At 40.7% G+C, this 12708-nt stretch overlaps 1 protein-coding gene across 7 annotated transcripts in view; it reads right to left on the reverse strand.

The window, feature by feature from the left end:
* palmda (palmdelphin a) overlaps positions 1-12708 on the reverse strand; it is a 157036-nt gene that overhangs the window by 119058 nt on the left and 25270 nt on the right. For 6 of the 7 annotated variants that reach the window (XR_003781622.2, XR_003781624.2, XR_003781623.2 and 3 more), the window contains exons 2-4: positions 5625-5676; positions 4860-4940; positions 4540-4658 (exon numbers count right to left, since the gene is read on the reverse strand). Coding sequence is in view for 2 of the 7 variants with exons in the window: in XM_029119003.2 (XP_028974836.1) it covers positions 4540-4658; positions 4860-4940; positions 5625-5669 (245 nt within the window). In the remaining 5 variants the exon portion in view is untranslated. The remainder of the gene's footprint in view (positions 1-4539; positions 4659-4859; positions 4941-5624; positions 5677-12708) is intronic. The other variant, XR_004574894.1, reaches the window with a different exon arrangement.

Raw genomic sequence — 12708 nt, forward strand, 5'->3', positions numbered from 1 at the left:
GTGCTGGGGGACATGAGGGATGTACTACTAACTTTTCTCAGTTTCCTCCAATTTTAAATTTTAGAAGGAGATGAGGTCCTGGTCCACACCTGCGGATTACCTGGTTTGGGGGGACCGTTGCTGTTCCTGTCCTTGTCCACCTGGTCATACTTCTGTATGATACTCTGGATTTAGCCAAGAGAAATTTATTTATTATTCCAATTGGACTCTTAATATCTCACCCGGCACAGCCAGAAGAGGACTGGTCACCCCTCTGAGCCTGGGTCCTCTCTAGGTTTCTTCCTAAAATTCGACCTTCTTAGGGAGTTTTTCCTAGCCACTGAAATTCAACACTACTGTTGTTTGCTCCTTGGGGTTTAAGGCCGGGTGTCTCTGTAAAGCACTTTGTGACAACTGCTGTTGTAAAAAGCGCTTTATAAATAAATTTTGATTGATTGATTGATTGATTCTATCCCCCCTACCCATAGTATCTCACTTAATAATCCAATTGTTAAACACTCTCTGAGGATTTGGACTCAGTTCCACCAAGCTCTAGAGCTTAAGGGCCTTTCTTCAGCTGCACCTATTGCCAGTAACGCTTCCTTTCCACCCTCTCTTTTTGATGGGGCTTTCAATATTTGGAAGTCACAGGGTCTAGTTAAAATTTATCAGCTATTTATTGACCAACTTAAAAATAAATGTTCTTTGTCCAATTCACATTTATTCCGGTATTTTCAAGTTCGGAGCTTTGCCCGTAAACATTTTCCGGAGTTCCCCTCTCCCCCATCTAGAGGTTTCTTGGAGTGTATTTTAGACCAGCATAAATGTATAAGGGGTGCCATTTCAAAGATTTACAGTACAATAAATGACAATCAAACCCCATCTAGCGGGTCATTAAAAACTCTCTGGGAGCAGGACTTAAGTATTTTGTTAGAAGATGAAACCTGGCACACTATCTTAAGAAGGATACATTCTTCTTCAGTTAGCTCTAGACATAGGCAATTTAAGGTAGTGCATCGTATTTATTGGTCTAAGGTGAAACTTGCCATGATATTTCCTGATTTAGACCCCACCTGTCCACGCTGTACTGCAGAGCCAGCCTCTCTGTTTCATTCTTTCTGGTCCTGTCCTTATTAAGGTTATTAAGGTTTTGGGGGGGAATTTTTTGTTCTATCTCAGAAATCCTTACCACAGTTATAGATCCCAACCCAATGACAGCTTTATTTGGGGTCCTTCCGGAAAATTTTAAACTTACAACTTTAGAGAGGGATAATATTGCACTTGCAACACTATTGGCTTTATTATGCTTTTTTCCCACTTCATTTCATTATGCAACATTCTGATACTTGTACTGTGCTTGAGAAGCTTTTCTTAATAAAAATAATAGAAATACTCACGATTATGAAATTGTGGAGAAATTCCATAATCTGAATAATCCTCACTTGAGTGATTTGAAAAAGTTCTGCCAGTCGCTGAAGTTTCCCTGACTGCTTGTTTTATTTCACAAGTGGAGCGCACATCTCATCTCACGTTGTACTATGCCAAGAAACATCCTCTTCAATGTATGGTCAATGAAGCCAAATGGCTCTGCTAGCCTTAATATAAGAATATTGTCAATTATAATAAAAATCTAAATGAATTGTCATTATGAGTTGGGATTGCATTGTGATGATAAAGAATAAACGTATTTTCCAATTCCTTTACAACAGTACTAGTCTAATCACTATATTTAGTAGTCTACAAAAAAAAGCTTGTGATCATGACTCCACTTCCTGCTCTATGCAAACACCTGTCCATTCCATTAACACGGAAAATAAGCAGTTGCAAGAGTGTTCAGCTCAAACAAACCAATGATATCCTAAAAGACATGCAGCTACGATGCATGCAGAAAAAACCTGTTAACAAACTGTAAATTGTAGAACATATGAGTAGGATATACATTGTACACACATCTCTTTGGATTTTCTGATTATCATTTTGTTTATATTGTAGGCAAATTGTTAAGGCTTTCCTACTGAAAGTGACAGGAGAACACATATGATATGCGCGGGCCGAACTGTATCTGTGACGTTTTTGTCTGATACCCAAAACATCCGCATGATTTTTTTATTTTATTTTTTGTAAAATCAATACCCAATCCAACTGATATCTAAAGTTGGCCATATCTAATCTGAAATATGCCAGGGATGAGGGATAATCAGATCTTTATTTTTTTGTTCCGGATAATTGGGATACCAGAAATGTGTCCGAAAGACCAAAAGGCCGCAAATTTTTTTTTTTGATGTTGCACCTGCATTTTATATTATTGCTGGACATGCCTATTTTAAAGTGTGGAATGTTGTGGAAATTTCTTTATACAATGTATTCTCACTGAGTAAAGGACTGAGTCCCACTGTTAAGATAGGTAGAGGAATGTGGGGGATCTGGTATTTGCATAGGGGGCATCTATTGACAGTACAAACAAGCAACACTCACCAATAAACGAACAGACAAGAACAGCAACAATGATCCACAATGTGGGGAGCAGAGGGGAAACATATATACACATACAAATGATGACAATTGGGACCTGGTGTGAAAGATTGGAGACATGTGACAGTCCAGGATGTGTTCGTGTGATATGGGAACTTGAGAATATATGGCACGGTGGCGCTGCTGCTCACCGCACCATGACAGTACCCCCCCCCCACCCCCCCAAAGGCACGGCCACCGGACGGGCCAAGACGAACCCCAGCCCAAGGGAGGGGGGGCGGGGCAGCGCAGAACCCCCATCGGCACACACCTGCCGAGGGGGCGGAACAGCCGAGACTAACCAGGGCGGCGGAGCCGTCGGGACAGGCAGGGGAGGCAGAACCGGCGGAAGATCAGGAGCCGGCGGAGGGCCAGAGGCCGGGAGAGCCGACGGAGGGTCGGCAGCCGGCGGAGGACCAGAGGCCGGGAGAGCCGACGGAGGGTCGGCAGCCGGCGGAGGACCAGAGGCCAGGAGGGCCAGAGGAGGGCGCCGGGGCGGCCGGGACAGGAGAGGGCGCCGGGGCGGCGGCCGGGACAGGAGAGGGCGCCGGGGCGGCGGCCGGGACAGGAGAGGGCGCCGGGGCGGCGGCCGGGACAGGAGAGGGCGCCGGGGAGGCCTCCGGACTTAGAGGGGGTGCCCACACCAAACTGGCCGGGGACTTTTTTTCAGGAGGCGAGAACCGGTACGGCGGGTCCTTGAAGCCCCGCCAGTCCTCACTCCACCCAACCACCGGGAAGGCCCCCAGACGCAGAGGGGGTGCCGTCACAACCTTCCCCGGGCACCCCCATAGCCCCCCCCCCTAAAAAATTATTGGGGAGGCCTCAGTCCTGGAGGGACTGCCTGCTGGTTCAGGTTTTGGTGGATCATTCTGTAACGGTTCTAGTTGGTGTCGTGTTGGCAAGGAACCAGGTGCAGGCATATATCACATTCGTGGGTTTAATAACCATACAAACAAACCGAACACAAACGGAAAACTCTACAAACGACTGAATGAAATAAAAGTGTGCAACATGCATCTTAACAGGCAATTTTCAGACAGTACAAACAAGCAACACTCACCATTAAACGAACAGCAACAATGATCCACAATGTGGGGAGCAGAGGGGAAACATATATACACATACAAATGATGACAATTGGGACCTGGTTTGAAAGATTGGAGACATGTGACAGTCCGGGATGTGTTCGTGCGCTATGGGAACTTGAGAATATATGGCACGGTGGCGCTGCTGCTCACCGCACCATGACACTTTGTATCCTGTAACATTATGATGACACCTCACTGGAACAAAGGGGCCTAGTCCAAACACTGAAACAGACCATTATCCTCCATCACCAAACATTACAGTAGGCACTATGCATTGCGGAAGGTTGCATCCCTCCTGGCCTCAACCACACTCACATTTGTCCATCCCACTGCCAGATAGCGGAGTGTGATTCATCACTCCAGAGAACACGTTTTCACTGCTCTAGAGTCCAGTGGCGGCATGCTTTACACCACTCCAGCCAATGTTTGGCATTGCACATGTTGTTGTGAGGCTTGTGAACAGCTGCTTGGTCATGGAAACCCATTTTGTGAAGCACACGTGCAAGAAGACAGGGTGGTATGTGGTTGATTCTTATCCCTTTGGTCTGCTTGGCAAACTAGGAAATATTTCCTGCCTGGGGGACTAGGATCAGTCTGTCCTGTCTCAGTCCCAGTGTGTTTTTATTGCATTACTTTATCTGTCAGGGGACTAGGGTCTGTCTGAATTATGTCTCTCCTAAATATATTTGGGAGAAATAAGTTACTGAACACACTCACAGGACTGACTAGTGCTGGAGATACTGCAGGCTTAATCTGAGAAATGGGTAAAATCTAATTTAACTACTATGCCCCCGCACTGAAAGTTGCTGTTTTTCAGTAAAATGTGATTGTTATTCTTAGTATCTGTTCTGAATATGTTTTGATTGTAATAACTTAGGTCTCAACTGAAAAACATAACCTGTTCTGAGTTGTTTAACCCTGTATAAATAAAATGAAAATGTCCTGGATTACAATACTATACCTGCGGATGGTGGTCTGGAGGAGTTTAGTTTGTTGTTTATCTCCCCTCAAAGTCTCTCTTTGCTGTACAGTCTGGTTGCTCACTCCATCCATTAGCCATTGGTTCCTTAGGGACCTCTTCTGTTCAAAGCAAAGAGGAAGAGAACACCGTCATGGCTGATACTACTTTTACATGGATTTTATGTTGTTAATTACAAACTCCAATTAATATTTTAAAAAATCCAGCACATTTTCATTAATGTATGCAATGTCTTCGGAATTGATTCAGTCTGACTATATGACCGTAAATTAATGTAATTCTTTTATCACATATGACTATACCTTTAAGTGCTGAAGCTTCAACTTCTCCTTGTCTAGTTCTAGCTTGTTATGAGTAATGTCTTCTTGGACTTTTCTCTTATCCTGTAGATACAATGTATGCAGTTGTGACTCCAATACATGATACAAGTAGTAAATTCTGAATTGTGTACTGTCAATTGCCCAAGATGTGACTGGAATTTAAATTGGCAACAACCCACATGAAGTATAATTCAATTTAAATGGCTTCTATATTCATGATGGAAATATTAAGTTTTATGCTGTTTGTGCCAGGTAACCCGGATGAACCAGCTTGCTGGGAAGGGCTCATCAGAGCAAGTGACGTAATTAATCTGTTCCACTTGACCCAACTCAACTCTGGCTCCTTGGGCCTAACCCCTTCTCAACGGCAAGACCTCAGGGGCCTGGTCAACTGTTACAGTGTTCTCTCCAACCCTTGGTAGAACACACATCATCCTACATCATACATCAACATTGTTGTGGTCTGACAGTGGCTCCACTAAACCCCCTGAAGCCTGATAGAAAGCCATGGTGGAGGTCACCAAGATGTGTATTTTTGCATTAATAAGTGGAATATCCATTTGATAAAATATTTTTACGTTTTCACGTGTTAATTTTAATCAGTTTGAGAATTCATGTAGGTTGTGGTCATTTGAAATGTAATGTTTGAATTTAATTACATTACGAAATTGTGAATTAACCCCAGACCTGACAGGTATTATTCAAACATTGATTGGCTGTAAGATGACCTGCCAAAATCAAGTTTACCATTATGACTTGGAGTCGTTCCTTTACCAGGTCTGCTTCTTCCATACCTACCCTGAAGAAAATAATGAAAAGGTGACGGAAGGTTACTGGAAGGTGCCAGCAGATACATACCCTAGTGGTTAGCCTAGTGGTCTGCCCACTAACTGAAATGTTTGCTAAATAAAATGCCTGTGCTATGAAATCTGTCCATAAACAAGACAGTTACCCCTAATTGCTCCTTTTAGTTGCTTTGAATAGGTTGAAAACATGGTCTCATGCAAAACTGAACCCTGTATTATAGCTATAATAAAACAAAGATCTAAAAAACACATTAAGAAAAGCAATCACAGTGAACAATAAAAATGTAATTTATCAACATTTTCAATTGTCTCTTGGGCTCCTCTCATGGGCATCTCTTCAAGACATTCCATGACACTGCGCCAAATACCCCTGTTTTGGAGTCCTAGTCATCTTGACACCTCTTACAAAATTTTACTAATTCCAGGCCAGTCGTAAGAACAACAGTCTTTAATTACTCAACACTCCAAAGCCAGTTTATGTCATGACTTTTCACGAAGAGGCAACAGGCAACAGCTCCAGAATGGGACATTGTTCTACTCTTCCCTACTTTTAAGGAAACCCCACCACTGGGCATTAGGACATATCGCGACACACAAACCTCACCATTGTTACCACCCAGCCCCCTGCTGTGAGGTATTAACCAATAGAGGACAGACTGTGACTGGCAATGATTCCAGACATTTACTTTTAACGAGTGTCCACCAGTAAAGACATTAGGATATTTTATGACTTTTACCCTGTAAACCCGCCCTTTTCAAACCCAATCCCCACGTTATTTTTCCTACCCATGTTGATTCAGCCACAGCGTATACCAGTAAATTGCTTTTATTTTTTAAATGCAAAAAACACAGTATTTCACAATTAATGTGTACAAATAAACAGATGTACAATTGTCAAAGTAGTGTAAACAAGTTCGACAAGAAAATGTATGTCCCCTCAAAGCGATGCAGCAACAGAACGTTCTTTAAAGTATACAATTTAACAGGGTTACAAAAACATTACGTATTTTAATTCAAATCAAATAAATATTGGGACACATTACTAAAAACAGCAATGTAATTAAAGATAGTGCAAATAGTTATGTTTAAAGTTGAAATGCCTACATGCAGGTTCCCACACAGCAATAAAGGAATAGAAAGTTCTCAAAAGGACAGTGGCGGCCAAATGTTTGGCATAATGTACAGATTATGAGGAGTAACAATAGATAATAAATATGGAATACTAACCTCACTCCAATGAACCAATAGAAAGGCTAAAAACAAATAGCAGTTGAAGTGACCTTTGCTGGTCAGCTAATTTGATCATGAACTCAAACTCAGCAGAACGCCAGCTAGGAGAGGAAACCAAAAATCCACCGAGGTCAGTCTCCATATCAGACATCATGTCCTCAGTTGCCCCGGCAACCTGCAACTTCTCTTCAACCAAGAGTTCTTTCAGCCAACTAGCCAAAGCCTGGGAAAGTACAGTAGACAACAAAATTGACAATGTCAAAACGTTACAATTTCTGAAAAAATCTGTAAAAAAAACTGTAAAAATCTAGAGCGGTCCAAACATTACAGCAAGTCATACTTTAAAGAATCTAAAGGTGTTAGGATTAATTCAAATACATATTCAAATTATGAAAGTAAAACAGCAACATACGTTTTTTATTTGTGCAAGAAACCAGGCTAGCCTAGTTCAGCCGGCCCGCAATAGAAAGCATTACTATCTCAACATTAGAACCCAGGTCGCCCACATGAAAGGCTGTGTCGTTAACCATTACACCACAGAGCTGTACTTTCGCTGCGTGTCAGTAAAGCCTCTTATCCTGAACAAATCCTCTTTTGACACTGGCCATTTTAATAGTTAATTGGCCATTCGTGAATGAAATTGAAACAGTTAAACTAACGTTTCTTACTAAGTATACCTCTACCGCAAATAGCGGCTATGTAATTGCATTTGCCACTGGCCGTTTTAACACAACGTATTAGCCAATACATTAACTAGCCGATACAATAACTATCAATAAAGGTGACGATAACTAACTTCATCAAGTGAAAAGACAAGACAATCGTGGAATCTACCAGAAATTGTTGGTCTAAATATATTCGAACATAGGTATCCAAATGAGAGACGCTGTCGTTAACCACTAAGCCACGGCATTACAAGTTTCAGCAGTCGCTAGACTCCATTGAGGATTGTGTTAAATAGGGTTACTAGTATTTACTAACTTCCTAGGAATAATCATAAGAATTGAGCAATTGCCATGCCAGAAACATTCGCAATATAACCTTATACAGTTTCAGTTAAGGCCTAAGATATCGTCACTATTTGTTAAGCTAGCAAATGTGTTTGTATATCCTGACCCAAAACGCATGCACGGATGCATACTTTGGAATTCCACCAGAAACAGTCACAATACACTCACCTAAAGGATTATTAGGAACACCTGTTCAATTTCTCATTAATGCAATTATCTAATCAACCGATCACATGGCAGTTTCTTCATTGCATTTAGGGGTGTGGTCCTGGTCAAGACAATCTCCTGAACTCAGAATGGGAAAGAAAGGTGATTTAAGCAATTTTGAGCGTGGCATGGTTGTTGGTGTCAGACGGGCCGGTCTGAGTATTTCACAATCTGCTCAGTTACTGGGATTTTCACGCAAAACCATTTCCAGGGTTTACAAAGAATAGTGTGAAAAGGGAAAAACATCCAGTATGCGGCAGTCCTGTGGGCAAAAATGCCTTGTTGATGCTAGAGGTCAGAGGAGAATGGGCCAACTGATTCAAGCTGATAGAAGAGCAACTTTGACTGAAATAACCACTCGTTACAACCAAGGTATGCAGCAAAGCATTTGTGAAGCCACAACATGCACAACCTTGAGGCAGATGGGCTACAACAGCAGAAGACCCCACCGGGTACCACTCATCTCCACAACAAATAGGAAAAAGAGGCTACAATTTGCACAAGCTCACCAAAATTGGACAGTTGAAGACTGGAAGAATGTTGCCTGGTCTGATGAGTCTCGATTTCTGTTGAGACATTCAGATGGTAGAGTCAGAATTTGGCGTAAACAGAATGAGAACATGGATCCATCATGCCTTGTTACCACTGTGCAGGCTGGTGGTGGTGTTGTAATGGTGTGGGGGATGTTTTCTTGGCACACTTTAGGCCCCTTAGTGACAATTGGGCATCGTTTAAATGCCACGGCCTTTCTGACCATGTCCATCCCTTTATGACCACCATGTACCCGTCCTCTGATGGCAACTTCCAGCAGGATAATGCACCATGTCACAAAGCTCGAATAATTTCAGTGAACATGACAATGAGTTCACTGTACTGAAATGGCCCCCACAGTCACCAGATCTCAACCCAATAGAGCATATTTGGGATGTGGTGGAATGGGAGCTTTGTGCCCTGGATGTGCATCCCACAAATCTCCATCAACTGCAAGATGCTATCCTATCAATATGGGCCAACATATCTAAAGAACGCTTTCAGCACCTTGTTGAATCAATGCCATGTAGAATTAAGGCAGTTCTGAAGGCGAAAGGGGGTCAAACACAGTATTAGTATGGTGTTCCTAATGATGAGTGTATATAAACAGTCACAATATAAAAAATATCTCCACACTAGTAATTACTTTTGTAGTTTTATAGAAATGTGCATACTTGTAACCAACTTGATATTTGGAATCTTTAATAACAATTGCCAACTTAAAACACGGACACTCAGAGTTTTGTCACTAAAATCTTGCTAGAACTATGATGAAATCATTTTTATTTGTGAATCACAGTCTGCGGTAGTACGTTTCACAGCGTTTGCAAGCGGATATACCCATGAGGACTCTGATTGTCAGGCCATGCCTTTTTCTTCCAATAAACTGAATGCATTGAAAAAGTCACATATTCATATTTTAACCAATCTGAGTAGATTCTGGAACATGCAGTGCCAGAGTTTCAACTGGTTTCCACTCATAGTGATGCAGAGGAAGAAAAACATGGCAAAGCACGATCGGCTTCTCGTACCTCACTTTCTGTTGGGATAACAAACCTTTTAGATGATTTTTCCATATAGCTAGATCAATGCACAAAGTTTTACTGAAGTCTACTAGTTAAATTACTAAAATGTAACTAGAAAGGAATTGACATGGCTACTTAACGTTTTGCCTTTGACATGGATATGTATTTACCACGGGAATAATAGGAATTCACTATGCATATTTTGTATTAGACTAGTGTGGGCTTATACATAACAGTTGAATATGGTTCACATGTAGTTTTTCTATCACTTAAAGTGCTTCCATTTGTTCTACACATTTGTTTTATCTGCTAGGGCTGTCATCACTGTTTTTGCCGGACCGCGTAAGCGGAGCCGGCCAAGAAGAGCGAATGTCTCTGAGGGAGTGAGTACCCCCTTGTTAAATAGCGTAGCGCTTAGAGAAGAAGACATGTAAATTATAGGTCCCGAGTTCATATCTCCTCGCAGGCGAAGCAAAGTACGCATTATGAATTATTCCGTATAGACAAACTTTGCTGGCTAAAACCTTCAATATCGTCATTATAGTAAGCCTGAAATAAAACCGTTTACAGTTACATTGCAACTGTTTCTGGTGGATTTTTGAAGTACGCATCCGTGCATGCGTTTTGGGTCAGGATAGACAAACACATTTGCTGGCTACAACATATAGTAGTTACTGTATATTAAGCCTTAACTGTATTCCGTTATATTGTGACTGTTTCTGGCATGTAAAAGTTCATCTTCAGTCTCGCTAGTAATTGCTCAATTCTTATTATTATTTCAAGGAAGTTAGTAGATACGAGTAAGCCTATTACTGGCTAATAAGCTGTTAAAACGGCCAGTGGCAAATCCCACACAGTTCATAGACACTATGGTGGAGGTAAACTTAATAAGAAACGTTTACACAATGCTCAATGGTGTCTAGCGACTGCTGAAACGTGTAATGCTGTGTCGTAGCGGTTAAAGACAGTGCATCTAATGTGGAAGACCTAAGTTCCAATCTGTTGAGAGGAATGACAAAAACATGTATTAATTATTTATGGTACATTCCACGATTCTCTCATATTTTCACTTGATGATAAAGTTAGTTATCATCACCTTTATTGATAGTTATTGTATCAATGTCATTCATGAATGAAAGAAAAAAATACGTTCTTATGCCATGAAATGAAATAGCTTTGGCAGACTCGCTAGCAATTGCTCAATTCTAATGAGAATTCCAGTAAGTTAGTAGATCCCGGTAAAGCTTATTACTGGCTAATACGCTGTTCAAATGGCCAGTGGCAAATGCCATACAGTGCATAGATGCTATTTGTGGTGGAGGTAAACTTAGTAAGAAACGTTAGTCAGTTTAACTGTATCAATGTCATTCACAAATGGCCAATTAACTGTTAAAACAGCCAGTGGCAAAAGAGGATTTGTTCTTGATAGACACGAGACTATACTGACACCCAGCAAATGTACAGCTCAGCAGTGTAGTGGTTAACGACACGGCCCTTTGCATGGGTGACCTGTGTTCGAATCTCAAGAGGGCAACACTTTCTATTGCAGGCCAGCTGTTTTACTTGATAGGAATTTCTGCTCCAAAGAACAGGGTACAGTTTAAGCAAATCTGCTAATTACTATTTTTCCATCATAGTAATTTAACATGTTGTTATTCCAATAACTATATATTTTTTCAATCAAAACAGTTTACAAAAACCTTTGGTCGCTGTTTTACCTTAATATAAAATCGATATACACCCATTTTAGATGTAGCCTTGTTTTATTTATTTTGTAAAATAAATTAGTCATCACTTCCAATCAAATATAAAACAAACATTCTCAAAACATGTTTTTTCTTTTTACACATTTATAAACAAACCTGTTGCTTGTTGCACCTTGTCCGCTGTTTGATGTCCCTCTTTGCTGCTTTGTCCAGGTTGTCCATGAACAATGTTTCTCCCTTTGTGTCCAGTATCAGCTTGCAGCTGCATCTGAGAAGTAAAGTGTGGTGTTTTAGCAATTATAATATGATTTATAATCCTATAAGAGTTTGCAGTCAGGCTATTTCTTACCTTAGTCCCGCTCCATTCTTCATCAATACATTTTAGACTATTCTGATTTACCACTAATCCCAGCACACCAGTGTCGACTGTTCTACTGGAGATATGAAAGACAAAATATTCCTTTTTAGGACAGTATTGGAGCCATCTATCGCATATGATGTACATATTCAATTAATGCAGTAAAGCAATAAATGTTAAAATCTTTTTGCCATGCCCCTTCTACGCTTAACAAATAAATGTGTCTATAGATAAATGGTAATTAACAAGTTATTAATCAAGTTAAACTCAATAACAAGGGGTTAACCAATTTATACAACTAGGTACAGTGTTTATTGTAGTGTTATTCCCGCCAAATTATTCCTACCCAAAGCCCACAATCCAGACAACCTAAAACTAATCTTGTTTAATACATTTGCATGATGAATGTTGCATTTCACGCAGCCACCACACACTTATTGGTTTATTTCTTTGACTATTTGACAATTTTAACACGCTATGAAAATAGGGTAAATCCTGGAAATTAGCAAATTATAAATATTCTTATAAAGTTACAAACCACACAAATCTAACATAGCAGGTACTGTAGTTAAACATTCAACTTACAAATAATATATTTAATCTTGCTCAAGAAGACCAGGCCCTGGGCCTTCCGTTGAGCAAGCCATTAGAAATACAGTCAATAGTCTGGTGAATTTGCTAGGTATGTATGTGTATAAATATTTCTATATAATGTTTTACTAGGGTTAGTTATCTAGTTACAATGCGCTTAATATTGTTTTCTGTATGTAACAACTGTACCCAGCAAAACAACCCGTTACCAAACGTACTGCTAGCTAATACTGTAAGCTCTTAGTCGACTCTTACCTTGATTTGTAGTAAAAACAATATTTGGACTGCCTTGAACTGTTGTTGCGTTTTCAGTAGCCATTTCCATGGCTTGGCGAGCTGAATAGAAATTGCTGGAATGCGTTCTCAA

The sequence above is a fragment of the Esox lucius genome, chromosome 3, assembly GCF_011004845.1.
Source record: "Esox lucius isolate fEsoLuc1 chromosome 3, fEsoLuc1.pri, whole genome shotgun sequence".
In the NCBI taxonomy this organism is placed as follows: domain Eukaryota; kingdom Metazoa; phylum Chordata; class Actinopteri; order Esociformes; family Esocidae; genus Esox; species Esox lucius.